The 27,561-nt window shown below is 56.0% G+C and overlaps 1 protein-coding gene across 4 annotated transcripts; it reads left to right on the top strand.

Annotated features, from left to right (window-relative positions):
- On the top strand, window positions 1-27,196 carry OGDHL (oxoglutarate dehydrogenase L). 4 transcript variants are annotated; one of them, XM_057735554.1, is made up of 24 exons: window positions 1-82; window positions 3,620-3,824; window positions 5,640-5,810; window positions 9,469-9,571; window positions 9,999-10,114; window positions 10,262-10,416; window positions 11,136-11,282; window positions 13,054-13,144; window positions 15,584-15,763; window positions 15,907-16,035; window positions 16,883-17,062; window positions 17,338-17,490; window positions 18,033-18,135; window positions 18,685-18,813; window positions 19,795-19,945; window positions 21,009-21,136; window positions 22,063-22,241; window positions 23,646-23,717; window positions 23,830-23,955; window positions 24,063-24,135; window positions 25,490-25,653; window positions 25,836-25,990; window positions 26,456-26,565; window positions 26,763-27,196. In XM_057735554.1, exons 2-24 carry the CDS (start codon window positions 3,621-3,623, stop codon window positions 26,795-26,797), a joined length of 3,054 nt encoding a protein of 1,017 aa, XP_057591537.1. In that variant the 5' UTR covers window positions 1-82; window position 3,620; the 3' UTR covers window positions 26,798-27,196. The 4 variants fall into 4 exon arrangements, with proteins under 4 accessions (XP_057591537.1, XP_057591538.1, XP_057591540.1 ...); XM_057735555.1 differs by having other exon boundaries at window positions 42-82; window positions 26,456-27,196; XM_057735557.1 differs by lacking the exons at window positions 1-82; window positions 16,883-17,062; window positions 26,763-27,196 and having other exon boundaries at window positions 3,621-3,824; window positions 26,456-26,579.
- Window positions 27,197-27,561: the final 365 nt, after the last annotated feature.

Below are 27,561 nucleotides of genomic sequence, written 5' to 3' on the forward strand. Positions count from 1 at the left end.
CCGCGCGCCGCGCACCACCTGCTCGCCGCCCCCTGACCCGCAGCCTCCGGACCTCGCTGCCGCGCCGACCCCCACCGGCCGGGTGAGCGCGGCAGCCCCTCTCCTCCGGGTCCCTGCGCCTCCTCTTCTCCCGCTGTCTCGCAGGCGGCCGCTCTGCTCCCGTCTCCTGGGTCCTGGGAAGCCGCAGCCCGCAGCCCTACGCCGGGCTCCGGGAGGCGGGAGGGGAGGGGGACTGAGCGTGACCTTGGCTCCGCCTTTAGCTGACAGCGGCCTCCCCGAGGACCCCCAGCCCTTCGCGCTCATCCGACCCTCCGAGTGCCGTTCTTGCGAAATGTTTTACGTAAAGGAGTGAAGCTCTGACGGTGGGGTTTCAGGCATCAGCGTGGGTTCTCCAGCCCAAAGACTACAGACTGTCCACGCCTTTCGTGGCCTGGTGAGGGCCTGCTGCTCTTTGCCTTCTCAAGACTGCGGAGAGCAGCGCTGGGGATGGGGATGGGCTAAAGTTATGTGCTTGGTGGGACAAGCAGGCAGCTTCGAGGTCTCAGGACCTTGTGGGGGGGCGGGGGGCAGGGTCCTCATAGACGGTTTTAACTGCTGTTTCTGCTCACGGATGGGGAGACTGAGGCCCTAAGAGAGGCAAGACTGGCCTGAGGTGGCAGGCAGTCTGGGAGGTGCTTATCCTTCCCTCGGGGAAATGTGGGAGGATGGGGTGACCCTGAAGTCCCAGCAGGGTGCCGTGATGCCCCTCCATCATGGGCCCTAGGCCATCTCTGCCTCCCCTCTCCACATATCCTGTAGCATCTTGGAACAGGCACCTTTTACCTTAGTACTTTTCCCACCTCTGGGCTTTAGCTCAGGCCCTCCATCTCTGACAAGGAAATAAGCACACCCCCTCCCTACCCTGCTTCCTACCTCAGAGTCTGCCTCTGTGGCCTTCTCTTGGGTTCAGTAAACTAGAGTTGGGGTTTATACCAGAGAAAAACCCGCCCAATTCCCAGAACGTGGGGCAATAGTAGGCCTGCAGGAGCGTGAGTCCAGGCTCTGCTGCTGTGCAGCTTCAGGGTCTTGGGAAGGATCTGTTAACTGATCTCTACAATGGGCGTATTGCAGAGCAGTTCCCACCAGGGCAGCTCAGATAGGGCCTTGTGTGTGGGAGGCTTGGTGTCCAGGGGTGTCTGCAGTTGTTATGCTTCTGGGGGTTGGTGGGGATGGTACTGATTTTGTCCCTAAGGAGGAGACCACCAAGAGCTACCCAGAGCAACCTGCCTGTTAGTCCACTGGGGGCTGGGCTGGGCAAGGGGTGTGTAGGGTACCTGACCTGAACTGTTCCCTTTCACCTGTGCGGGCAGGACCTGACAGGGCAGGCTGGGACTTTGGCTCCAGATACTGAGGTTGACTCTGACTCTAACCTTCCAGGGCTCCTGAATCCTCAAGCCCTGCTGGGATTGGGGGAGGGGCAGCTGGCTGGCTGCGCTCCTGTCAGGCTGGGTGAAGGCCACAGCAGTGTCCAGTGGCTGCTCAGATCATTCAGTGTTTATAAAACACAGTGTTCCTGTACCAGGCCAGGCTGGACACAGCCAGGCTTGTCACTGCCCCCCTGAGCCGTCCCATTCCCCTGTGGGTGTGGGTGCCGCAGAGAGAGCAGCTCTGGTGGCAGCCATTGGAAGGAGCATTGTCATTAAGATAAATCTGTGTTTGCATCATGAGAGAAGGGCCCAGGCTCTACAACCACAGAGCCCCATCACTCACCAGCTTAGCTTCTCTGTGCCTCAGTTTCCCTGTTTGGAAAATGGGGCTAATCCAAGTGCCCATCTCTTGAGATTGTTGAGAGGATTAGATGAGCCTGGTGCCTGCCCCCCAATCAGTGCTCACTAACTGTGCTCTTATTTTTATTCCCACAATGGATGGCCTTGATGTCTGCTTTTCTTTTCCTTAGGATAGGGATGTTAGAGTTTCCCCATAGGGTTGTATAGATTCTTCTGATGTTCCAGGCCAGTAGCTCTTGGGCCCTATGGCCATCTGGGCTGGGACAGCAACCCTGTATTTGCCCAGATCTCAGGGACCGTCAGAGGTAGAGCAGGTGTTGGGACCACAGAGCCCAGGCCTTGAGTCTACGCCCAGCACCTGCAGCAGTGCCATTCCAGAAGGAGCCAGCCCCTAGCAGCCCTCACTAGGGCCTAGTGGCACTGGCTGGTGGAGCGTGCAGCTGAGCATGTGGAAAGGAAGCTTGGGGCACTTGGGGCTCAGGTTCCAGCTGAACCCACCTCCTTCGTCCCTGTAGTGCCATATATTTTTGCCTTTTAAATTTTCTCTGTTCAGACTTCCTCTGGTTGCCCTGAGGAGCCCACTGTCCCTCGCTCAAGGAGGCCACCCCCTTCCCTTAGCCTCGTGTAAGTTTGGAGGGAAAGAGGGAGGAGGCAGGCTGGGAGGGCTGTGCCCTGCCCTGACCCCTTGTGGAATAGAAGGTCCATCCAGCTGGTTATGGTTGAGCTGGTTGGAGGAGGGGGGGTGCCCTGTTCCCTGGGCACATCTGGCCCCAAGGGCATTGACTCAGGGCCGGGCCCAGGCAGGAACGCACACTTTCTGGAACTGAGTTATGCAGGGGGAGCAGGCCCTCCTGCCTGCATGGCCCCTGGTGGGGTGGCTTTGGTGCTACGCCCCATTCACAGGCTGGGATTCTCTGAGCAGAAGGGCTTTAGCAGGTATTCAGGGGGAGTTGTTCTGTGTTCAGGCAGTGCTGGGGAAGAGGAGGGGGCTCTACTGACAGTTGTGTTGGGGGGCCGTGTGGAAGCACAGGGTTTCTAAGAGAAGGCTCTTATCTTAGAACCTCTATCTTCTGGGGGAAGGAGGAAGCCCCTCCCTGCGCGCCCCCTCCCCCCCGCCCCCCCATATACACACAGACTTCTCAAAGCCTGTTGTTCAGGCATCTTCCCTGGAAAAGAGCAGGTGGAATGGTGGGGGTGAGATGAGCTCTAGGCTCTTGCTCCTCTCTGGCCTGAGTGGGCTTCCAGCCTGTGTGTAGCCCTTAAGCTGTTAGCTGTGCTTAATGACACTAGTCCTGAGCATAAGCTCTGGGCGAGATACGGCAGCCAGAGAGGGCAGCTGCGGCCAGAAGCTTGGCTGGGAGCTCAGCTGGGCATGGAGCCTTCGCCTCATCTGCCCTCCGCTGCCCCCAGTATCCGTCCCTTCTCTGAGCCTCAGTACTCCCTGATGGGAAGTGGGGCCATTGAGGCCCGTGTCATTGGCCTTCTGGCCTGGGAGGACATGCTGGGCCGATACTGCAGTCAGGGGAAATCACTGGTTACTTTTGGTCCCAATGATCAGAGACGCAGCAGTGCCATGGGCCTCGAGATAGTGCAGCCCAGCCAGACCCCTTTCTTCTGGCCTTTTCGTGACCGGGCATGGCGCGTCCAGCTCCTAGAGGACTGCGCTGCCTGAGTTCCAGGGTGGCCAGGAGGCCTGATCGACTGTCCCTCTCACCTCTGTCTCGTCACTGCCTAGCCCAGGGCCACCTGCCCAGTAGGCCCAACAAATGCCATGTGAGTGGACGAGTGGTTGCCAGAGCCTCCTTCCATCCCAGTCCTGTGGTTTATTCCTCTCCCTTATTGCCTGTGTCCAGAATGAGTCAGCTGAGGCTGCTGCCATCCCGGCTTGGGGCACAGGTCTCGAGGCTCCTGGCCCCACATGGAGTGCAAAGGTTCAGCTGTTGCAGCAGGTCGTCTGGGCCACCAGCTACCTTCCCAAGCAGCAGAGTTGGAGGCAGCTCCAGTTACATGGAGGAGATGTACTTCGCCTGGTTGGAAAACCCCCAGAGTGTCCACAAGGTTGGCACCCCAACCCTGTCTCTGTGTGGGAGAGAAGGTCCTGGGGCTGGGCTGCGGAGAGGGGAGTGGGGAGAAGCAACTCACTTGCTGTGTGACCCCGGGCAGGTTTCTTTACCTCTCAGGTCCTCCATCATCTTTGTTTGTGAAAGAGCCTGATCCTCATATTGGGTGAGGAAAGTCCATTGCTCTCCTGTTGATGGACGAGCCAGTGGTTGATGGTCCGGCTTGAGAAGCCCTAATAATGCCCTGCTCAGCCACTCCTGGTCTGAGACCTGCCCCTGCTCCCTTTGTCATGCTCTGCTGTCTCCAGATGGCCCGTTGTTATGTAGTTAGGAGCATAAGTGTTTACATATGTATTGAGCTAATAAAATAAATACCTGCTGATGGTAAAAAAAATAAAAATAAAAATAAATTAAAAAATCAGATGCCAGGGCAAGAGTGAAAAGTGAAGTTGCTCTCCCTCCTTCACGCGCACTCCTCAGAGGAAAGTAATATGTTCACATGATCCAAAAACAAAAAGTATTAAGTTCTACAGTGAAAAGCCTTCTTCTCATTCCATCATCTATCTGCTCAGCACCTGTCTGTTCCCCAGTCTATTCTTAATTTCTTCTGTATCTGTTCAGAGAGTTTCTTTAGGTAAACTTATTGCAAACATAACTCTGGATCCTCCCCAGAGTATCTTTACACAAAAAATAACATGTAACATCCACAGTTTGGGCCCAGGCTTTTTTCACTCAGCATACATCTCCAAGATTTTCCATGTCTGTACCTCAAGAGCCTCATTTTTCCTTTTTTCCAGCTGTGTAGTATTCCACTGTTTGGATGGATGTTCCACATCCATCCCCAGGGACAGGCATTTGGCTCGTTTCCAGTCTCTGGCTATCCTGACCAGTGCTGTACTGCATCATCTTGTACATTCATCACCTTGCACGTGTGCAGCTAACTGGAATAAACTGAAAGTAGAATCATTGGGTCAGAAGGCATCTGTACATAATTTTAACGGGTGTTGCCAAATTGCTCTCCACAGGGCTTGTACCACCTTATTCTCTCTCTAGTACTGTATGTATATATGAGAGGGTGTAGAGGAAAGCACTTTTATATGAGTGCTGCTAGAACATGGAGATGCTGGTGCATATGCCCATCTGCTTTTTGTTTCTGCACGGATAGTAGCAAGCTGTACATCCTCTTCTGCTTTGTTCACTTTACAACATATCTGGATGATAGTCCACATCCACAATAATAAATGCATCTTTTTTTAAAAAGGACATAATTTTCCAGAATCTAAATTTACCATCATTTATTTAACCAGTTTCCTATTAATCACCACTTGGATTGTTTTTACGCTGTCATTTTTATAAACTATCCTGCAGGGAACATCCTCATACATGTAGGCACACCTGTCCAAGTACATCCAGAATAAATTGCTGGAAGTGGAATTGCTGGTTCAAAAGATACATGCATTGAAAATGTTGATGGCCTGCCTGCCAAATTGCCCTCCACAAAGGCTGCCTCCAACCCACAATGTGTAAGGGCATGTTTTCCCCAGGGATAGAAAGCCCATTTCATACCCGAAGCCCCTTGATCACAACTTATAAACTACCCCCACCTGCTACCAAGCTGGGTCCTGGAGAGATCTGGACTCTGGGTGGGGGCCCTGGGCTGATTGAGAGGGATCTTCTCGGCAGAGCCCTGGGAAGGCCCTGAGAGCTATGGTGATAAAGGAAGACCGATGTTCTCTAGGGCCACAGCTTGGGCCAACCCCCACTATTCCCAGGACCTAACCTGGCTGTTTTTTTTGCTTCTGCCCCTGCCCAGTCCTGGGACAGCTTTTTCCGGAAAGCCAGTGAGGAAGCCTCTTATGGCCTGGCTCTGGCCCGGCCCCTTTCTGTTGTCCCTGAGAGCAGGCCAGCAGTGTTGAGCCAGACCAAGACCAGTAAGCTGGTGGAGGACCACCTGGCTGTGCAGTCGCTGATCCGGGCCTACCAGGTGAGTGGCTGGGTGGGCGCAGGCCCCTGGAGTGTGGCCGGGTGCTGATGGCCAGAAGACAGGCTCAGCCCCAGTGTCACCTCAGGGGGCCCTTCTCCGAGTCCTCTTTTGGTGGCTCTGGCCCCTCCTCCTGATCTTTGTCATGTTACCATTCACATCACTTACCACCCCCTGTATTTTTTGTGCAGAGTGGTTTGTTTGTGGTCTTTCTCATGAAGTTTTTATCTGTCTCCCACACCACTCTGCCCCAGTACCTAGAGGAGTACTTAGTGAGTGATCAGTTTCAGTGAGTGTTGAATGAAAGGTGAGTAGATTGACCCTTGTTAATGACTGTTTTCTTCTCTTGTCTGAGCATTAAAGAGGACAGGGGCCGATGTCCAGCAGGTGCTTAATTAGTGTTTGTGGAATGAATGAATAGTTGATTAAGCAATTCTCCCCCATCAGCTGCTCTTTCCCGGAGACTTAGGCTCCTCTCCGCTGGGTTCCCAGGGTGGGCCCCTTCTGTGTCAAAGAGTCCTGATGATGTTCCTTCTTCTTGGTCTAGACTCAACAGGACTAATTGGAGGGCTTTTCTGGGTGGAATCATTTGGGATCTCTCTGGGAATCAGTGGCGGAAGGTATTTCATAAGAGAAACGTGTCTTGAAGACATGCAGAAGGTATTTCATAAGAGAAACGTGTCTTGAAGACATGCAGAAGGAAGGGTGAGGGTATCCTGGGGCCCTTGGCAGAGGCTCCGTGGGAGGGTGCAGCAAGCTGCTGCAGGAACCCGGGGGAGACGGAGGCCTTAGCAAATGGAAATGTTGTCTTGCCTCTGAATGAGACTCTCTGTGTGGGATGGCAGCTACCTGCCCAGTGTGCCAGCTGTGCCAGGTGGAAGAGGGAAGGTGCACAGGACTGGGCTCCCTCACTGGCCTCAGGACCCATGGACCGTGGGCCACCTGTGAGCAAACAGCAGTGGTTGTAATTATGTTTTTCTTGGCTGGCTGAAAGAGGCAGAAAGTGATCTAACCATTGACTTGGAAAAAGAAGAACAGGGAACATAAAACTCTATATGGAATACATGGTAGCATTCAGAGTAAGGCCTGAGGGCCTTATCGTCTAAGCACATTCCCAGCTCTTCAGCGGCTGTTTGTTCTTTCATTGGCCAAGACCAGAGCCCTAGGGACCTTCCAGCAGGATGGTCTCTGGATTCAAGAATGTTACTCTGTACTTGTGTGTTAAAAATCTGCCTGATGGTGAGCACCTACCGGATGGGCTACAGCCCCTCATGGGCAGGTGGGGACTGAGCTCTGGTTTGACTCATCTGCACACAGTACTGAAAAAAGCCCCAAGCTGCTTCTTATGCACGTTTGCAAACATATAAAAGGTAGAAGAATTACGTAGCTAACCCCCATCAGTATAGGGCCAGTCTTAACTGCTGGCTCCACCCATAGGCCAGTGATGATTTTGAAGCAAATCCCAGACGTCATATCTCATTTATTGAACGTTTCAGCATGTATTTCCAGAGATAAAGCCACCTTTAAAAATATGCAAATATACCATGATAGCATTATCACACCCTAAAAATAGTAATCATGCGTAATGTCACCAAATACCCAGTTGGTATTCATGTTTGCCTGTTTGTCTTAGGATTTCTTTTTACTGCTTGTTTGAATCAGGATCCAAATAAAGCCACAGGTTGTGATAAGTTGACATGGCTCTTAAGTCTCTTGTACTCTGCGTGTTCCTCTCGATTTCTTTTTGTGTTCCTTGCCACCGTGTGTGTGTGTGTGTGTGTGTGTGTGTGTGTGTGTGTGTGTGTGTGTGTGTGTAACAAATCAGGGTGTTTGTCCTATAGAGTTTTCTTGAGTCTGGATTTTGCTGATTGTATCCCCATGGTGTCACTTCATCTGTCCATTTGTCCCATGTAATTTCTGTAAATTGGTAGTTAGATCTAGATGCTTGATCCAGCATAGATTTGATTTTTTTTGGTTGCAAAATCAGCTTCCTGGTGGTGATGGGCACTTCATCAGTTAGCAGCTAAGGATAATTATTTCCTGGACACATTAAGTCATTAGGAGTGGTAAAAGTGGTGATATTCTAATTTTTTCTTCCTCAAATAGTTCTATTGTGAGAAACTTCCCTTCGTCAGCTCCGTTTATCCTGAGGTACAAATTATATAGGAAGGACAGGATAAGTGCTTGATTTTTCCTTTTGTTGATAGATTTTCGAAATTATGGCATGGTTCTCTAGCATTCTCCAAAGATGGCCAATAAAGGTTTTTCTTCTTTTTCATAGTATGATATGAATGCATGAATTTAAATGTATTTGATGAGTTTCAGTCTGCTACAGATATTATCCTTGCTGTTGCTCAAAATGTGTTCTTATTCCCAGCCCCAGTGGTTTTGGAGCACCCTTTTGCTATCTGGTAGGACAAGATGCTTTGAGCTTATCTCATAGATTTCTGACCAGCCAGTTCTCCAGGGAGTGAAGGAGTATTTACTGCAATTGGTTTGGTCATGACCTCTGGGTTCTTTTGATGGTTAGAGCCAGGAAATATGTATTTTTTTTAGAGATACCATACTTTATGGGTTTATACTGTTGCTTCTGTATACGTCAAATATAGGACTTAGGGTTTGTCCTTGACCTTATCAATCTTATGTCACCATCTCCTTTTAAAGATACCAAAAATAGAGGTTCTCAAAGACAACAATACGATGACTTATTTGATTTTCCCACAATCCATACATGACAGTCTGAGAATACAGTTCTAGTACTACCACTGCTGATTGGGAATATAAGTGAATTTATGATCTTTTTATTCCTGCAGTTCTGTTTGTCTTTGGAGAATATTCAGTTAGTCAATTGGAATAGTTTCTCTCTATGTAGTTATGCCACCAAATGGATGCATTAATTCATTTGTTTTGTCTTACTTTCAATTTTTAAAACTTAATTTTATTTTATAGTGATGTAAATTATTTATGATTCCAAAGTCAAATCTTCAAGACAAGATATATTCTTAAAAGTCTAGCTTCTGGCCCTGCCACTCTGCCCTATTTCTGTCCTTTCCCTATAGGTAATAATTTTTCTTATTTAAGGTTTTCTTATTTACTATATATTCTTCTAATGCATATATTTGTAGATATGCAAATATATGCACATATATGCAAATACATATGTTTACTTTTATCTTCTCTTTCTTAGATAGTGGGTAGTTTACCGTATACACTTTTCTATAATTTGCTTTTTTGCTTAACAATGTTTTTTGGAGGTGACCTCATAGTAGCAGTTAGGAATTTTCCTCATTCCTTTTAGCAGCTCTGTGGTATCCCCTACGAGGATTTCCCATATCCGTTTGCTGGTCTCCTGTTGATGGACATGTGGGAAGTTTTTAGAATTTTGCTATTACTAATAGTACTGTAGTAACTACTTTTGTGTATGCATTCTTTCCTGTTTTTGACAGCTGCATTTTGTACTTTTAAACAGAGTTGAGCTCCTACCTCCTCAGTGGCTATGGTGGGGCCTCATAGGCAACTGTTCAGTGGCTGGGTGCTGGAGACATGTGGAAACTTGAAATTCTGAAGCAGGAAGTGAGGGGCCAGGGCCCAGAAACTCAGTCTTGGCGAAGGTCTGTCCAGCTGCGTTCCGGCTCCGCCCTGACCTTTTCCCCTTCTCCAGATCCGGGGCCACCATGTGGCCCAGCTGGACCCGCTGGGCATTCTCGATGCAGACCTGGACTCTTTTGTGCCCTCAGACTTAATCACCACCATCGATAAGTTGGGTGAGAGTCAATACCCTTTCCTGTTTCCCTGGCAGTGCCAGAGCCAGCTGGTGCCTGTGCCCAGCGAGGGGCTGTGATCCTGCCGTGCCTCTGGGTCTTGGGTTCCAGCAAGCAGCCTGGGAGGCTTTCTTCTGACCCTTGCATCTACACGTGGTGTCCCTGCAAGGGAGGTCTCCCCATCTCCCTAGCTTGTGTGCCACGCTCAGCAAGCTTGAGACACCTGTCCAGGCCCACCCTTGTGGTGGCAAGTGAGGCTCTGCCTCTCACGCCCTGTGCCCTGCAGACAGAGGGCCCTTGAGCTTTAGGCTGGACATGGTGGGAGGGTCTTGGGGGCACTGTGGGAGGTCTGGGGATATAGCTGGGCCCCACCTGGGCCTGACCTCCCTCTCTCCTCTCTGCCGCCCGGGCTCTGCCGTGTGCTTCCCAGCCTTCTATGACCTGCGGGAGGCTGACTTGGATAAGGAGTTCCAGCTGCCCACAACTACCTTTATTGGAGGCTCCGAAAACACCCTTTCTCTGCGGGAGATCATTCGGCGCCTGGAGGTGAGCACAGGCAGGTGTGTCGGGCACACCTGATGAGGCTCTCTGGCATGCGTTAGAGGAAGGGAGGGCACTGCCTTTTCTGTTCCAGATCCCAAGGCAGTCAGCCTTCTTCCGGGCTCCTCGTGCAGTGCTCCCCTGTTCCCCCAGAGCACATACTGCCAGCATATTGGTCTGGAGTTCATGTTCATCAATGATGTGGAGCAGTGCCAGTGGATCCGGCAGAAGTTTGAGACCCCTGGCGTGATGCAGTTCTCCAGCGAGGAGAAACGGACGCTGCTGGCCCGGCTGGTGCGCTCCATGAGGTCAGGCTCCCAGCACCGCCCCGGGCAGCCTGAGTGGTGGGGGGGCCTGCGCCAGGGCTGTGTGAAATGTCCCAGGCCCTGGCTCAGAAACTAGGAGGGTGCCTGGTAAGGGAAGGCAGGGCTGGATGGGGCTCCAGGAGAATGTGAAACGAACGAGGGTGGAAGTGGCGGAAAGGTGTCACCACATGGAGTGAGTGTAGCAGCGCCTTCCTGCAGGTGGAGTACTGCTTGGCTCTGCCCCTGAACGTCTCTGAAGCTGGGGCTGCCTGGGGCTGCGGGGACCTGGAGGAGCCCCTGGCCCAGCTGCTGGAAGTAAAGTGGCTCCCTGAGCAGTGACATGTGGACTGGAATTTGAGTTGAGCCATGAGGCGTCTGTCTTTGGGGCATGATGAGACAGCCCCAGGGCACGTGTGTGCTGGAGGGCAGTGGGCTGGGAGCAGGGGAATGGCTAGTTGGAGCAGTTTGACTGGAAGGAGAAGAGAGGGTGGTAACTGAGAAAGGATGCAGCCAGAGGTCTCTGGTTAAGCTGGGAGGACCCTCAGCCTCCCCCAGACTTATGCTCCTTGGTGGTAGGGGCATCGTGGTGATCTGTGCCAGGTCCTGGACTGTGCAGAGGGAGGTGACTGCAGCTTCCTGTGTCCTGGCATCCTGCTCTGAGCCCTCATGAACAGCCCCCAGGAGCCCAGCCTCTCCATCCTTCCCCTTCTCTCCCCAAGCAGGTTTGAAGATTTCCTGGCCCGGAAGTGGTCCTCAGAGAAGCGGTTTGGCCTGGAGGGCTGTGAGGTCATGATTCCTGCCCTCAAGACCATCATCGACAAATCCAGCGAGATGGGGATCGAGAATGTCATCCTGGGGATGCCACACAGGTGGGCCTCTCCCCTCCCCGCCTCAGCCTGTGCATTCTCCTCCAGGCCCAGCAAGCTGAGGTGGGTGGGAGGCTTTGCAAGTCAGAGCAGGGCTGTTAGTGGGACCTGGGGATAGAGGCAAAGTGGTCTAGAAAGTTCTCAGAGTCCCTGTGCCCTGGCCTGCTCATCACACAGAGCCAAGCACATGGCCAAAGCCACATGGAACCAGACTCTCTGAGACTCAGCTTCTCTCTCACCACGCTACCGCTGTCCCCAAGAGTATCAAGACTGCAGAAGAGGGGTGTATCATGCTACTTGAGATTCCTGTGGACAAGGAGATGTGGAGGGGCACATCCCAGGGAAGTGAGGACAGAGGCTGGGCAGGTGGCCCTGGGGTGGCATCCCCTGGTGGGAGGTCTCTGGAGGTGAGCCTCTGAGGGTCTCTTTCCCCAGCTGCGAGCTGACCACTTGTTTCCCTGTGACCTTGGTGAAGACTCAAAGGCTGGCCTGGCCACTGGGCAGTTACCTCGGAGCTAGAGCCTGTGGGCTAATGGGGAAGACAGCCCAGGCGGCCAGGGGTCCTGCTGAATGGGCTGGGAGAGGATGTGCTGAGCAGTCTGGGAGGCACATCCCTGGCATTTCCTGTGCCCACTCGCAGCTGCTCACAGGTGGGCCAGCCCCGGACTGTGTCAGCACCAGGGGCATCAGGATGCAGTGTGAGGAGGGTCCCCGTCCTGTGGACTGGCCTGCTAGGAGCTGAAGCTTTGCCTCACAGGCTTTGTGCTCTGGGGGGCCCGGAAATGCCCAGTGTCTGATCAGAGGGTCGGGCAGAGCTAGCCCCATGGTCTGAGGAGACATGGGCACACGTGGCTTTAGTAGAACTTCAGGAGAGGACGGTGCTGGGCTGTCAGGCATCTCTGGGACTGTGCGGTGGTGCTGGGCAGGCTCTCGGCCTGAGGAGGGCTCTGGGGGCCTAGGACTGCCCTTGGCCAGGCCTCCACAGTGGGGGAGGGGCCTCTGAGGCCAGAGGGCTTTGCCCACAGGGGCTGAGGGTTGTTCATACGGCTCCTGTGGCCCACAGCCCTGCCGCCACCGAGCAGGAGAGAGGCCCACTGGAAGAGGGCTGCCCTTCTGTCACAGGGCCACGTGGGGCTAGAGGTCAGGCCAGGGTGTGTGCAGACCTGGGGCTGGCGTCTGCTGGTGGGCTATGGGGAGCGAGTTCTGAGTCACGGCCTGTGCCCCCATCAGGCTGGTGTCCACCCTGAATAGATTGCCCCCTGATGAGACGTTCGGGCTGGATTGGAGAATCCCTGGGCCTGGCTGCCTTCCTCCCCCCACCCCTCAGACCTGAGCTCCTCGGAGAGGTCCTTGGGCGACTCCTGATCTTAGGGGCAGTCCGGTCCCCTCTTGCTGTGCATGTCACTTCCACATCGCTAGGCTGGGGTGGGGAGCTGTGTGTGAGCAGCTGTGATGCGTTCGCTGGGTGGGGTCGAGGTGCTGGGTGGGGCCCAGCGTTTGGGTGGGGGGGGTGTCGGATAGTGAGTGGACACCCTGCCATGAGGCTGGGTGGCTCCCTACTCATGAGGGCCTCCTGAGTCTGAGATGTAGGGGGATGTCTGCCTGCCCAAGGGGAGCTGGCCAGCTGGAGCCACTCACGTGGCTTGTACATTGAGACAGATGAGAGAGCGGGGACTCTGATAGGTCCAGGTGGGCAGAGCGCGTGGTTATGCTGGGACCTGTTGAGGGAGGCGGCCTCTGTGCCCGGTGAGAGCCCTGCCCCCTCTGGCTCCAGGGGCAGGCTGAATGTGCTGGCCAATGTCATCCGCAAGGACCTGGAGCAGATCTTCTGCCAGTTTGACCCCAAGCTGGAGGCAGCGGATGAGGTAGGTGCCAAGCCCAGGCCCCAGAGCCCCTGGAGAGCCAGGTATTTGGGAGGTGGAATGGAGAGGGCCTGGGCCAGGGGCTTGCTGGCTCAGATGTTGAGGTAAACAGACATGCACAAGAGTGGGAGAGAGGCTGGGGGTGTCTGCATGAGGCCCTAAGGCATTTTGGAGCCAAGTGCTATGATCTTCGATAGCTGGGAGAGCCCTCAGATAATCTGGGCCAACCTCCCTGTTTCCACCTAGGGCAACTGAGGCCCAGAGAGGTGCAGGGAAGTGCCTGACGTTATTCAGTTCAGCTTGTGTGGCCGTGCCTCTGTGCCCGGCGTTCTGTCTACCTGCCTGGAAGGGCTGCCTGACTCGCTTGTTCGCCCAGCACAGTGTTGGGAGGTCAGGACGGTTTCCCGTGTCCACCGATGAACAGAGGGAACACTTTTCTGCCCTTACCCCCTTCCTGGCACATGTATGTGTCGTGTGTGCCTTACACCCCACGCCTCGGCCCATGCTGGGCCCTCAGCCCAGGTGGCCTTCCTCTCTTCTGCTCTCTGCCTCTTTCCCAGCCCTGCCCGTCTCCCCTTTTGATGACTTTCCTGGTCCTCCAGGCAGCAAGCCTGTCTTTCTCTCCTCTGTGCCTCCTTGGACTGCAGAACCTTCTCTGCTCTGGCCTTCTCCATCGTGTGTGTGTATGTGTGTGTGTGTGTTTTCCTTTCCAGGCTGGTAGCAGAGTGAAGGCAGGGACCTCATTCCCGAAGCCCCAGCACTCAGCACAAGTGCATGGTTTGTTAAAATGAACTGCATTAAACGGCTGCTTCAAAAATCATCCAGCACGTTAGGCCAGGGAAGGACTAGAATCCACATCTGCTGGCTCCCAAGCCAGAATCTTCCCACCATCATGTTCATTTTGCTCAAGCACCTTAATCTCTCCGAGCCTCAGTTTGTTCTTCTGTAAAATGGGGATAAAAGTTCCTGCCCCCAGACTAGTTGTGAGAAGTCAGAGACAACGTGAATAAACTGTAAAACCTGGCCAGAGGACATTGTAAACAAGTTTACTTTTTTTTTAATCAAAAAAGAAATGTAAGCATCATTTGAAGAACAGATTACGCAATGAGAGTAAGTTTCCCTTCTGAGACCCGTTTCCTGCTCCCCAGAGGCTCTACTGTGGTCAGTTTTTGCATTAAGGTGTGTACTTCCAGAAATGTTCCACGCAGTGCAAACACACATATGTGTCCAGTACAGCTTTATTTGTAAAAGGCCAGGGGAACAGCTCCTGATGCCGCTGGGCACCTTGCTGTTTTCACTTAACGAGCTCTCACCGTTTCAGAGCTGCACACAGAGCTCCCTGAGCTTTGACTGCCCCTCTGATTTCCCGTAGATGGACGTTAGGTAGTGGAATGAGTGTCTTTGCACATGTGTTCGTGTACTTTTAGATGGTGTCTGAGAAATGCAGTGGCTGGAGCTGAGGAGGTAGGAGTGCACTGCTCTCCAAAGAGCTTGCACATAGCAGCGAGCCCAGCCACTGTGTGTGAGGGTCCCCGGCCCCCGGCTGCTCTTAACTCTGTCCAACCTTTCCGTCTTTGCCAGTGTGATAGGTCCAAAAGTCACTGCATGTGAACATATTTCTTTGTTATGAATTTGAGTGTCTTTTCACATGTTTTTAAGCCCTGTGTGCCTTTTTCTGTAAATTCCTTTTCCTGGCTTTTGCTCATTTTTCTAAGGGTTTTTCGGGCTTTATCTTACCGATTTGTAAAAGTGCTTTATGTGTTAAAGGAGTTAGCCCTTTGCCTGCATTTGATAAATATTTTTCTAGCTTGATTTTTCCCCCTAATACTGTGTATGGATCTTCTTCCCCATGGACAAACATATTAGATTTTAGCTGTCTTATCCCTTATGGCTTCTGAGGTTTGTACATTGTTTAGAAAGACTTTCCCTACTCCAAGATCATAAACTATGTCATGTTTTACCCTGATACTGTGGTTTTGTCTGTTGTGTGTATATTTTTGGATACTTTGGTATAAGGAGTTAGATAGAGGTCCTGCTCCAGTGTTTGCCCGGAGGCCTGGCCCGTGGTCTCAAAGCCAATTAAGAGCCACCCTTTATTTCTGTGCTTTCACTGCTCCTGGCTGGCCCCTTCCTGCGGGTGCCTTACCCCTCCCGACTCTTAACGCGGAGATGATGGTTGATGATAATGTGGAGGGGCTCTGATAAGGGAGCCAAGGCTCAGGGAACCCGCCTGCCTTTCTTAGGCCGGCCTGGGAGGCAAGGAGGGCATTGTGCTGGGGTGGGGGGAGGGATGCAGGTGTGAGTCAGGGACAGCACAGCCTTCCCAGGGAGCAGAAGCATCCAGGGGATGTCCCAGCCCCACTGTAAGCTTGTGTGTCTGGGAAGGTGGGGGGTGGGGGGGAGGTGGGGGTACTCTTCATCACAGGCCACCTCAATCTCCAGGGCTCCGGAGACGTCAGATACCACCTCGGCATGTACCACGAGAGGATCAACCGAGTCACAAACAGGAACGTCGCTCTGTCGCTCGTGGCCAACCCCTCCCACCTGGAAGCCGTGGACCCCGTGGTGCAGGGGAAGACAAAGGCAGAGCAGTTCTACCGTGGCGATGCTCAGGGCAAGAAAGTGAGCTTGCCTGGGCCCTGGGGTCCTGGGTACTGAGGGGTGAGCTCCAAGGGGTAGGCTCTGAATCTCTGAAGTCCAGGCGCAGGGCTGGGCTGCATGGGCTGGGGCATGGGGGACCCCCTCACTGGTATCCTGCCCTGCAGGTCATGTCCATTCTGGTCCATGGGGATGCTGCCTTCGCTGGCCAGGGTGTGGTCTATGAGACCTTCCACCTGAGCGATCTGCCCTCTTACACCACTAACGGTACCGTGCACATCGTCGTCAATAACCAGGTGCGGGCCTGGGCTGCGTGCTGGGCCCTGTCAGTGTCATGCATCCCCGCGTCCAGGAAGCACTTCGAGGGGAGGAGTGAGACGGTCCTGGTTCTAACCCCACTGCTCTGCCACTTACCAGAGTGTGACTTCAGGCAAGATGCCTGATCTCTCAGCCTCGGTTTCCTGGTCTGTGAAATTGGGAGGTGTATACCTCTGTGTGTGTGTGTGTGTGTCCGTGTGTCCGTCCCTCCTCTGCCGCCCCCCCACCATCTATATACATATGTATATGAGAACGCTGTAAAGACAGAGGAAGGTGGGTGTAACCAGCACCTAGCACAGAGGCTGGACATGTAACTAGATGCTGCCTTTAGCTCCAAGTCCGTCTTAGAACACAACTCTCATAGTCTTTGCTTTTAAGGCAACTGTGGTTAATGAGAGCTCTTCTACTGAGCCTGTAAAGCCCTGGGTTAGCTGCCTCATTCACATAGTATAACCCTGTGAAGTAGGAATTTAATGAGCCCTTTTAATCAGTGAGGAAGCCGAGGCTTTGGGAATTTAAGTACCTGGCCCAGGATTGTACAGTTGGTAACTGGTGAGACTGGGTTTCACTCCAGCTTGCACTCCCCACTCCCACTATATAAAAATGATTGCAGGAGAAAGAGCAGGCACAACTCCCCTGGTGTTACTGCCATCCCCGTGGGACCCACGGCTGTGTCTGATCTCGAGGTCATCCGCTGTTACCCCTGAGCCTCCTGAGCACACCTGATGGACCTCGAGGCAAAGACGCCCCTCCCCCGACCTCCTGGCTCTCCAGTCTCCCAGGCGGCCGGTGCTGTCTAGCTCTCAGTGCCTCCTGCTTCTGCAGATTGGCTTCACCACTGACCCCCGGATGGCCCGCTCCTCACCATACCCCACTGATGTGGCCCGTGTGGTCAACGCACCCATCTTCCACGTGAACGCAGACGACCCAGAGGCTGTGATATATGTGTGCAGTGTAGCGGCAGAGTGGAGGAATACCTTCAATAAAGACGTCGTGGTGGATCTGGTGGGTCTAGGGGGCTGAGGCGGGGGTGCTCGGCCTGTCCCTGCTGTGCCAAGTGCGCTGGGTCTGCAGCATCTTTGGCAGTCAGGGCCGGACAGCAGGTGTAGTACCACTGAGCTCAGTCTCTGCAGAGGCCTGGGGGTGGGGCATTCGGTGACGGGTGGTAGTGGGGGCTGGTGAGGCCTCGAAGGATGTGGCGTGACAGATGTGCCCCAGTTGTGCAATGACTGCGCCAACCACACCGCCTGGGCATGGGGACCCGCCCTCTGTCCCTGCAGGTCTGTTACCGCCGGCGCGGTCACAACGAGATGGACGAGCCCATGTTCACGCAGCCGCTCATGTACAAGCAGATCCACAGACAGGTGCCTGTGCTGAAGAAGTACGCAGACAAGCTCATCGCCGAGGGCACTGTCACCCTGCAGGAATTCGAGGTGGGCCCCGTCAGCACCTGGGATCAGCCTCACTGGAGCTGAGACCTTGAGGTGGTTGCTGGCCACTGGCAGTTTATAGAAGTAGCCAGTATGGTCCTTGTCCCCAGCAGCCCCCAGCTATCAAGGGGGACAGAGAACCAATGTCATTTATAGCCTGGTGGAATGCTATGATGCATGGAAACCCATCCTCAGGCTGGAGTCCAAGAAGGCTTCCTGTAGGAGGTGGCCTCGAGCCGGGTTTGTCTCCGCTGTTATGTGTGGATGAGTTTGTCTCTCCCTGTCAGGGAGCTTGGAGAGCAAGGACTATGAGTCTTTCCTGGGTTCGCCTGAGTGCCTTGCTGAGTGGGATCCCCTGAACTCTTTCCAGGATACCCCTGCACTCTGGGACTTTAATCTCTGGCCGTAAGGTCCCCGTGGGCCTGCGGGCAGCCAGTTCCTCTAGAACGTGGTCAGAGGGACCAGGGCTTATGAGTCCGGGTTGACTCAGTCTCTGGCTGCCCAGGACATGGCTGCCTCAGTCCAGGCCTTCACCCTGATTTCAGGAAGAAATCGCCAAGTATGACCGGATCTGTGAGGAGGCATATGGCAGGTCCAAGGATAAAAAGATCCTGCATATAAAGCACTGGCTGGACTCCCCCTGGCCTGGTGAGTGAGCAGCGAGTGGCTGAGAGTGATCTGCCTGGGCCTTGGGCTCTGGCTCCACGATCAGGACTGGCGTGGCCCTGGATGAAGGCAGTCACTGCCCAGCCCAGAGGCTGTGGGCTCTGACCCTGAGACCCCTGAGGCTGTGTGGGGCTGCTTCCTGCAGGTGGGTAGGGAGGAGTAGAGGGAGGTAGCATCGCCCTCAGGACACATGTGATGAGCTGCTTCCTGGAAGCTGGGGGGCGGGGTGGGGCTAAGCCAGGAAGGGTAGACAGTAGCGTGGAGAGAGCCCTGGGGGAGGGGTGCTCGGCGGGCCTCCCTGGGGTAGAGCTAGATGGCTGTGACCCTGGGCCCCAGGGAGGCGCTGTGCAGGTGCTCCCGGGAGGATGTTGGGTCAGTGCCGTCAGCTGTCCCAGGTCCCCAGGATGAGCTCAGGGTTTGAGTGCCATTGGGGTTAAGGGAGAGGCGGGCCCCTGAGTCCTGGGGAGACAGGCTGGCCAGGGGAGCTGAGGCCCCACCACCACCCAGAAGTCACAGTCTCTCACCTCTCAGGCTTCTTCAATGTGGATGGGGAGCCCAAGAGCATGGCGTGCCCAGCCACGGGCGTTCCCGAGGACGTGCTGACCCACATTGGTGAGGTGGCCAGCTCTGTGCCCCTGGAGGACTTTGAGATCCACACGGGTGAGGTTGCTGTGCAGGCTGCCGCATGGGCCCCTGTCCCAGACATCGTGCCCCAAGGGAGGTGGCATCAGGAGTCAGGGAGGCCTGGCCCTCATTCCAGTTTGGTTGTGGGGAGATCAGCTGAGCTCTCGGCACCTCCTTTGTGCCCCATGAGGTGCCCGTGAAACAGCTCCTCTCGGGGTGAGCAGATGTGGATGCCATGCTCCCAGCTGGGTGCCCGTGACCAGGCTTCTGTGGGACACCTTGGATTTTCCCCGTGCCTTTGTCGGGGGGAAAGGCATCAGGCAGGAGAGCAGGGAGGGAAGGGCTTCCCATGGAGGGGGGTGGTTGGACCTAGAATGTTGAGGGGCAAGAGGCTGGGCTGGATGGATGACAGAGGGTGACCCTGGACCAGTAGGTGGTCACTGGCTGCGCCTTTGGCTGCGGCCTCCGCTTAGGTAGCCTGGAGGGCCCCTGCGGTGGTAGTGGGGCCCCTGTGCACCCTCTGAGCAGCCTGTGGGTGTTCCGAGAGGATTCCTCCACGTGTGCATGGAGGCGCAGGTGTCCTGGGGCACTGGCTCTGTGTGCCGTCACAGGGGCTCTGTGTGGGGGTAGGGCCGACGGCATCGTGCTTGTGAGTAAATGACTTCCCTCTTCTGAGCCTGTCCTCTCATCTAGAGGGTGGGGAAAGCTGGTACCTCTTCCGTGGGCTTGTGAGGAAGGCCCCCGACTCAGTGTGTGCGGCGTTCGCATGTGGCAGAGGCTCACCTCGTGGCGCTTCCTCCTTCCCACAGGGAGGGAGGCTGCTGGGCATGTGGGCTCAGGGCGGCCTGGAGTATTGGCTGGAGTGGTGGTGCCGGAGGAGGGGTCTCCTGTGTCCTGCCAGGGCCCTGCTGTGTGGGAGGCGTGGACACTGAGTACACACACACCTGGCCTAGGTCCTGGGGACTGCAGTTGACCCAGGCGAGGTGGCCACACCCCTGCGCCTCTCCTCTCCCGCAGGCCTCTCTCGAATCCTGCGGGGCCGTGTGGACATGACCAGGAAGAGGACAGTGGACTGGGCGCTGGCAGAATACATGGCCTTTGGCTCCCTGCTCAAGGAAGGCATCCATGTGCGGCTCAGTGGGCAGGACGTGGAGAGGGGCACGTTCAGGTGAGGGTGGGGGGCTCGGGGCTAAGGCCCTGTGGGCATTAGCCTTGTCCCTTGGGGGAGCGGAGAGCTCAGCTGTGCTGGGGTCTCTTGGAGGTGGCCGAGGGGCTCTGGAGTGGAGTGGCCCTTCCTTCTCTCCCTAGACCTTGTCCGGGGGCCAAGGAGGGCCCTTGTCTGGCTGAGGTATTCGCAGGTACCCCTATCAGCACCCCCACTGCCACCCTTGGGCCGAGCCTCTGAGGGCTGCTGGGCCTCCTCTCTGCCCCCACAGGGCATGCAGAGCTGGCTGCTTGGCCCAAGCTGTTGGTTGAGGTCAAGCCTTGTGGTCATCTGTGGCCCTCAAGATCCTTTGTTTCCCTTTTGTGAACTACTGTCACGCCAGCTCCCTGCCCGTCTTGCTTGTCTGCAGTTACGTTTTGAGTCCAGATGAGGACTTCACACTTGTCGGTTGTCCTCATCACATTTCCTCTGTGTGAGACCCCAGATGTTTGGGATCTCGGCTCCGTCTCTGCCATGTTAGTGAGTCCTAGAAGTGTGGCTTCCAGTGTTCGTCCAACGGGACATCGTCCCCACGTCCCAGTCCCTCATCACTGCTGGCCCTGCTCCAACCAGGGCACAGGGCACCACTCCACTGCACCCTGAGTTGCATGCAGTCCTCACAAGGCTGGGGGTTTGGCCAGGGCCCCCCCTTTATGGGCAGCAGTTCCTGCCTCCTGTGAACCTGGGCAGGGCAGATGAGGTGGTAAAGGGGCTGGCAGGATGGGCAGGGGGCAGTGCCCCTGGGGTATGGCCTCCTAGGGTCTCAGGCTCCACCCAGCATCTGGGAGGCCGGCAAGAGAGGTCTCACTGCATCCGTCCTTCGGTGCGAAGCTGAAATCCTCGTGTCCGTGCTCCAAGACCCCTAGTGCGTGTGTGAGGCACCACGGGGAGGGGAGGCGGCCTGGAGGAGGGACCAGATCGCGCTGGCTTTCCACGGCCTTCGTGGCGTCGCTATCCCGTGGGACTCTGCCAGGTGTCCCGCTTAGTCCGCCCGCCTCCCACTCCTTCCTGGTCTGTCTCTCTCCAGTCACCGGCACCACGTTCTCCATGACCAGGAAGTCGACCGGAGGACGTGTGTCCCGATGAACCACCTCTGGCCTGACCAGGCCCCCTACACCGTGTGCAACAGCTCCCTCTCGGAGTATGGAGTCCTGGGTGGGTCAGACCTCTGCCTGCAGGTCAGGGGCGCCCTGACACGCTTCGGGACCAGAGAGGGTCTTGTACCTCAGGGTGTCTGTTTCTGTTGTTGTGACCGTGGTCTGGGGCCGGGAGGGGCTGGAGAGGCTTAGGGGCTCCCGGGTGGGCTTGGGTCCTGGGACAGCCTTGAGGGACAGTAGTCGGGCTGCCCCGACCTGAGGCCACATCGGGGGTGAGGTCCCGTCCCGTCCGGCCCCTCGGAGAGCCCAGTCGGGCAGCACTCTTGCCTGGGTAGGGACTCTGGATACCAGAGCCTGTCCCTGGACATCAGTGGGCTCAGACAAAAACCCCATCGAGGTCACTGGGTGCTGCTGTCACTGACGGGCCCTGAGCCTGGCCTGGCCACCTCCACGTTCCTGACCCCTGTCTTGCCCTCTGCGCCACCGCGCCCGGCAGCCCTGTCTCGAGGTCCCCACCCTAGGCCCTGGGCTCCCCAGACTGCCCCCTGTGCTCTCCCTTGGCTCGACCTTTAGCTGACCTGCTTCTTCCCTCGCTGCCTCCTTCCAGAAGCAGGAACCCCCAGAGACGGGCCACCCCTCTGGGCAGCTGCCTCTGGGGCTGTTCCTGCCCCTCCCGCTCAGCGGCCCTGCGCATACTTGGGGGGCTCCTTGGCGTAGGGCTCCTGCTGCCTCCCCAGTGTATCTTTGGAGTTGGCTCCTGGTCTAGATAAGGCTGAAGCTGGCTGTACGTGAGGTCAGGGCTGAGGGTGGCATCTCCGGGCATGTTGTCAGCTGCCAGGAAGGAAGGAGTCCCCGGGCTCTTCTGGCCTGCTGGGAAGGACGGGTGGGGCAGGGAGGGTGTGTGAGGAAGGGCTGGGTCTGACCGCAGCCGCCACTACTTGGTGACCGTGTGTGAAAGGCTCTGGCTCAGTGTCCTCTCTTTAGGCTTCGAGCTGGGCTACGCCATGGCCAGCCCCAGTGCCCTGGTCCTCTGGGAGGCACAGTTTGGCGACTTCCACAACACGGCCCAGTGCATCATCGACCAGTTCATCAGCACAGGCCAGGCCAAGTGGGTCCGGCACAATGGCATCGTGCTGCTGCTGCCCCACGGCATGGAGGGCATGGTGAGGGCCGCCGTGGTGGTGGCGGGCTGGGGGTGGGGGAGGGCAGGTGGGCTGTGGCCAGCCGGGGAGAGGGTGGCTAGACCCTTGGCCACTTGCAGAGTTGAGGGGGTGTGTGCCTTCCAGTCCCCTGGAACCACATGGGTCTGCAGGGTGGGGCCTGCGTGGGTCTGTGTTGCCACTGCTGAAGGTGGTGACCCTCCTGTTCCCCAGTAGATGGAATAGACATGTCTGAGTGCCTACTTTGTGCCAGGCTCTGTTTAAAATCTTCTCTGTGTATTAACTCCTCCAGTCCTTACAATAATTTAAGGAGGTAGGACCTGTTCCCACTTTCCACAGAGGGAGGCACAGAGATTGGAGTAGCTTGCCTAAGGTCACACAGCTAGTAGCTGAAATTTGATGTTGTTGCAGGAGCCACATGTGGGAGAGAAGGAGGATGTGCAGGCCATCAGGGAAGGGAAGGGAGAAGCAGGGCATCACGAGATGCCACCCTGGTGGGTGTGTAGCCTGACCAGGTGGCGCATGGGTGGGGCTGTGCCTGGCTACACTGGATGGCCCCGAGGGCCCACTCAGCTTGGGCCAGTTGTGGGGTCAGGGGTTGATGAGTACTGCTCAGAGCCAGGTCTCACTGTGCTGGTGCACTTCACATGCCGCGTGTAATCCTGTGGCATCCTCACAGCTGGACCAGGCGGTCAGTTCTGTTCCTGCTTCACACATGAGGAGAGAAGCCCTGAGACTGTTCAAGGTCTCCCAGCTGTGAAGGTGGCTGGCGTCTCACTGGGTGGAGCTTGAGCCAGGCTGGGTGGGGAGGGTTGGGCTGGCCTGGCTGGTGCTTGTGGCTAAGGGAGGGGAGCCAGCTCAGAGAACAGTGTGGGGTGTCTTGCTGCCCTTGTGGAGCAGAGCTGCCATGTGGGCGACGGTAGGAGTAGGAGTCAGACTTGTGTTCGAATCTGCCCCTTTCTGGCTGAGTGACCTTGAGGTTGTCTCTTAATCTCTTTGCCCCTCGCCTTCTTCATCGACAGCAAGGGCTGCTTGCAAGATGAGCGAATAATGTGTGTGGGGTCCGTAGAACTATGTCTGGCATAGCGCAGGCACTCAGTAAGCGGTCACTGCTGTAGGACGGAATGTTCTAGAGAAAGAGCATCTTCACTTGGCCCTTTTGCTTTTCGCTTCTGTCCTACATGTTCACACATGGTGATGGCTCTGGCTGGACCCTCCTCTGAGGACACCCTCCCTGCTCTTGTCCCACACTCCTGGTTCTTTTCTGTGGTTCAGACTCCCGAGTGAGGGTGTCTCCTCCAAGAAGCCCTCTAGACTCTCTCCCGAGCCCTGGGTCCCTGTCCTGTGTGACTGATCCTCCGTCCCCCCAACTCCAGCCAGCCTGGGCCACGTGGCGTTTGCTTCCAGGGCCCAGAGCACTCCTCGGCCCGGCCCGAGCGGTTCCTGCAGATGAGCAATGACGACTCGGACGCCTACCCCGTGAGTGCTGCCTGCCCTTTCCCAGGACAGGGCCACACGCTGCCGCGCCCGGCGGGGCCAGGCTGTGCGCGCCGCAGGCCGGCCGCCCCCCAGCCACACCCCGTCCCTCCAGGCGTTCACCCAGGACTTCGAGGTGCGACAGCTCTACGACTGCAACTGGATCGTGGTCAACTGCTCCACGCCGGCCAGCTACTTTCACGTGCTGCGCCGGCAGGTTCTGCTGCCCTTCCGCAAGCCGGTGAGCCGCCCGCCCTGGTCATCACTCTGACGGTGCGGCGGCCACGCGCGGGGCGCCCTGGCCGGGTGGGGGTGGCTGCCAGCCGGGCACATATCTTTCCCTTCCAGCTGATCATCTTCACACCCAAATCTCTGCTGAGGCACCCGGAGGCCAAGTCCAGCTTTGACCAAATGGTATCGGGTATGTGCCTGGGCGTGCTGGGGAGGCAGCTGATGGGGGGCCCGGTGGCCTCTGCTCCTGGGACTCTTCCGTCCTTACCTCTGTCTGTGTTTCTGTTGGCCTTGCAGCAGCTTCTAGCATGGTCCCCCGCCACTAGCAGCTGGGTTGGGAGGTTGGTGCAGCGGTCAGATGGCTGAGCCCAACTGAGTCACTTGGGCTGAGCACCGGGGCCAGAGGAGTGCACTGGGGCCCCTCAGCCTCCCAGCAGGGCTGGCCTCGCTGCGCTGGAAAAGTTTAGGGGCAGGAGGCCCGGTAGAGGTCTGCCTAGTTTGCAGGACACTGAGTATCAGTCATTCATCTATTGCTTTCTCTTGTGAGCCAAACAGACATTTCTGGCCTTGGGGACCCAGCGCCCCCTCCAAGAGCTCTCAGCCTTATTTACCTGGCAGTCAGAGGTCAGATAAAGCACCCAGAGGACTTGGTTTTGGAATTGAGATGTGACCCAGTGAAGGTTCAGGGAGGGGCAGGTGTGGGGCCTTGAGGCTTGGCACAGCAGAGCTGTCTGAGAAAATGGTCGTGGATTGTAGGGGGAGGGGCAGGGGCTGGCCAGGAGGACCTCAGTGATGTGGCCAGGCGCTTGTTTTCACCTGTGTGTGTGGACATCCCCTCAGATGTGGCGGGTAGCCGAGCCAGCAGTGTGGTTCTGCCACTGGGCTGGTCCACTTGGGCTGAGCGCCTGGTACGGGGGCCTGGCAGCCAGTGACCCTCTTTGCCTCAGTGTCCTCACCTGGGATGCAGGGACCCTACAGTAGCTTCCTCAGAGGTTTTTGTAGCGTGTTTAGTGTGGCGCCTGGTACATGGCCTAAGCTCAGGAAGGAAAAATGGATGGGACTTGGGGCTGGGGGCTGAGCTCTGGGGCTGAGGGAGGGAGGACTGCACAGGATTCACCTTCCAGCATGGTGACTGGGTGGATTGAGTGTGCCCGGGAGGTGGGCATGGCTGGATGGCGAATAGGTTTGGGACAGACAGTGATGTCAGGTGGGGATGTGAAACCACCTTCTCTGTCCCCTTCAGGGTCTTTCCCCATTATCCTCACCCCTCCCCACCCCATCACCTGAAACGTTGATGCTCCCAGGGCTCTGCCTTTGACTCCAGCCTCTGTCTTCACCCCTGTCCCTGTGACATCTCAGGGTGTCCTCTGTCCCCTGCTCTGTTGTTGGGCTCAAGAGGTTCCTATTGCAGCCACAGATCTAAATCTGGAGCTTGTATTAGCAGCCAGGGAGAGCCTGGAGATGCCAGGGATGTGGACCTGATTCCCAAGCTGCTCTGGCCCCTCTGGGAGCCGATGCCCTTGTCATGCCCTGTTGGTCCCCAGGGACCAGCTTCCAGCGGGTGATTCCCGAGGATGGGGCTGCGGCACGGGCTCCCGGGCAGGTGCGACGGCTCATCTTCTGCACGGGAAAGGTGTACTATGACCTGGTGAAGGAGCGGAGCAGCCGGGGCCTGGACGAGCACGTGGCCATCACACGCCTGGAGCAGGTGAGCCCGAGCCCCTCACCTGCTCAGAGTGATGAGCAAAGTCAAATCGCCAGCCCCCTGGCTCTGGGCAGCATGCCAGGGCTGGGGCCAGTGAGGGGAGTGTGGCTGCTCTCCTGGGGACCTGGCCATGGCCGTGCCCCCCTTCCCCTGGCTATGCCCTTCTCTCTCCCCACCTGCCCCAGATCTCTCCATTCCCCTTCGACCTGATCAAGCGAGAGGCAGAGAAGTACCCAGGCGCAGAGCTGGTGTGGTGCCAGGAGGAGCACAAGAACATGGGCTATTATGACTACATCAGCCCGCGCTTCATGACCATCCTGGGCCGGGCGCGGCCCATATGGTACAAGGCTGGGTGCAGAGGGTGCCTGCCACCTACCCCTCGCGTCTGCCAAGCCTGAGGCTCTGGGGGCTTGAGGCCCCATCCTGGCTCCGCTTGCCCCATTTGCTGTGTGACCCAGCTCTGGCCACTGCCCTTCTCTGGGCTGCAATGGAAACCAAGGAGTTGGGCCCCACCGTGCCTGCTGGCTCTGTGACTGTCGGGGACAGATCGGCTTCCCCATCAGGGATCCTCTTCAACATGGCCTTATGGAGAGGAAACCTTTGTGTTTGTTCTGCAGCCAGAATTGAGAACCTCCTGCACATCTCAGATCTCCTACCTTTGATCTGAGGCCAGTGATTTAGCCCCTTGGAACCTCAGGCTCTTCATTGCTGCAGCTGGTGATGCTAAGCATTAGACCTGGTGCAGTCCTGGGGTAGCGGCGAGGCCAGGCCCAGCCCTCCCCTCAGCTTGTCTCTCCTCCCCCAGGTATGTTGGCCGAGACCCAGCGGCTGCACCAGCCACAGGAAACAGGAACACTCACCTGGTGTCTCTGAAGAAGTTTCTGGATACTGCCTTCAATCTCCAGGCCTTTGAGGGCAAGACATTTTAGAGCCTGCGTGGGTCTTGCCATGGGGTTGGTTGAGGATGTTGGAGACATTAGGGGCTGGCTGGCTCTCTTGCCCAGGACTGTCAGGGCCGCAAGGTAAAACATACCCATGCAGTGATTGGGGCCAGAGAGTAGGTACCGCTGGCTTCGGTATTATGCCACCTGGGGCCTTTGTGTTTATTTCAGAATCTTTTAGGGCTGAGAAAGCCAGAGGGGTCTGATAGACGGGCTGTAGTTGTGGAGTGTTTCCCCAGCTGCCCTGGTCTCTGGAGTTTTTGTGTGGCCTCTCCGTCTGTGTCGTCCATGCCTCTGCAGACAGCCAGCCACCCAGGAGCCCGTGTCTGTGCTCCCTCTCCCCGCCTGGTAGACCTGACTGCTGCTCCCCCTGTCCGTGTTCGTCTGTGGATTCAAGAACTGTTCTCTTTTGTGCTCTTAGAAATAGAGATTTTAGCAATAACAACCAGGTGAAGCAAAACCGTGCCAGGTGATTTATACGTGCTCTGTTTTATGGGGCATGTCATAATGAGATATGTCAGCTTCTGTGTGAAATACAGCCACAGCTCACATGTACCAAAGTAGCAAACCAAATAACAGAGAAATTTAAAAATGCTTAAGAGAGACTTCTTGTTGTCACTTCATGTTGTAAAGTTGAGGGAAGAGGCAGATGGTTTAGAAAGGGTAGGGGATGGGGAGAAAGAAAAGCTAAACATGTAGGGGATAAATCTCTGCTTCCTGTGGCCAGATTTTCCTTTGAGCAGCAAGGCGATGTTTGCAGATCTGTTGGCATTGCCACTCTTTAGCCTTTCATTGGTTTTGCTTCCTTGCAAAGATGCTTTGGGAAGCAGCAGCACAGGAGGGATGGTTTGGTTTCTACAGGTCATTTATTCCCTTTTCAGAGCACTTCCTCTGTATAGACGCTGGGACCCAGAGTGAAAGAAATGTGTGTCTTGGAGCCCAACAGGGGAGATGTGTAAACAGTGTACAG

The sequence above is a fragment of the Hippopotamus amphibius genome, chromosome 5 (genome assembly GCF_030028045.1).
Source record: "Hippopotamus amphibius kiboko isolate mHipAmp2 chromosome 5, mHipAmp2.hap2, whole genome shotgun sequence".
Lineage (NCBI taxonomy): Eukaryota > Metazoa > Chordata > Mammalia > Artiodactyla > Hippopotamidae > Hippopotamus > Hippopotamus amphibius.

Coding starts and splice junctions, on each gene's coding strand:
- OGDHL (XM_057735554.1), top strand. CDS start 3,621: ATGAGTCAGCTGAGGCTGCTGCCATCCCGGCTTGGGGCACAGGTCTCG. Junction 9,572..9,998: donor CACCACCATCGATAAGTTGG/GTGAGAGTCAAT, acceptor TGTGCTTCCCAG/CCTTCTATGACCTGCGGGAG. Junction 23,718..23,829: donor ACGACTCGGACGCCTACCCC/GTGAGTGCTGCC, acceptor CCGTCCCTCCAG/GCGTTCACCCAGGACTTCGA.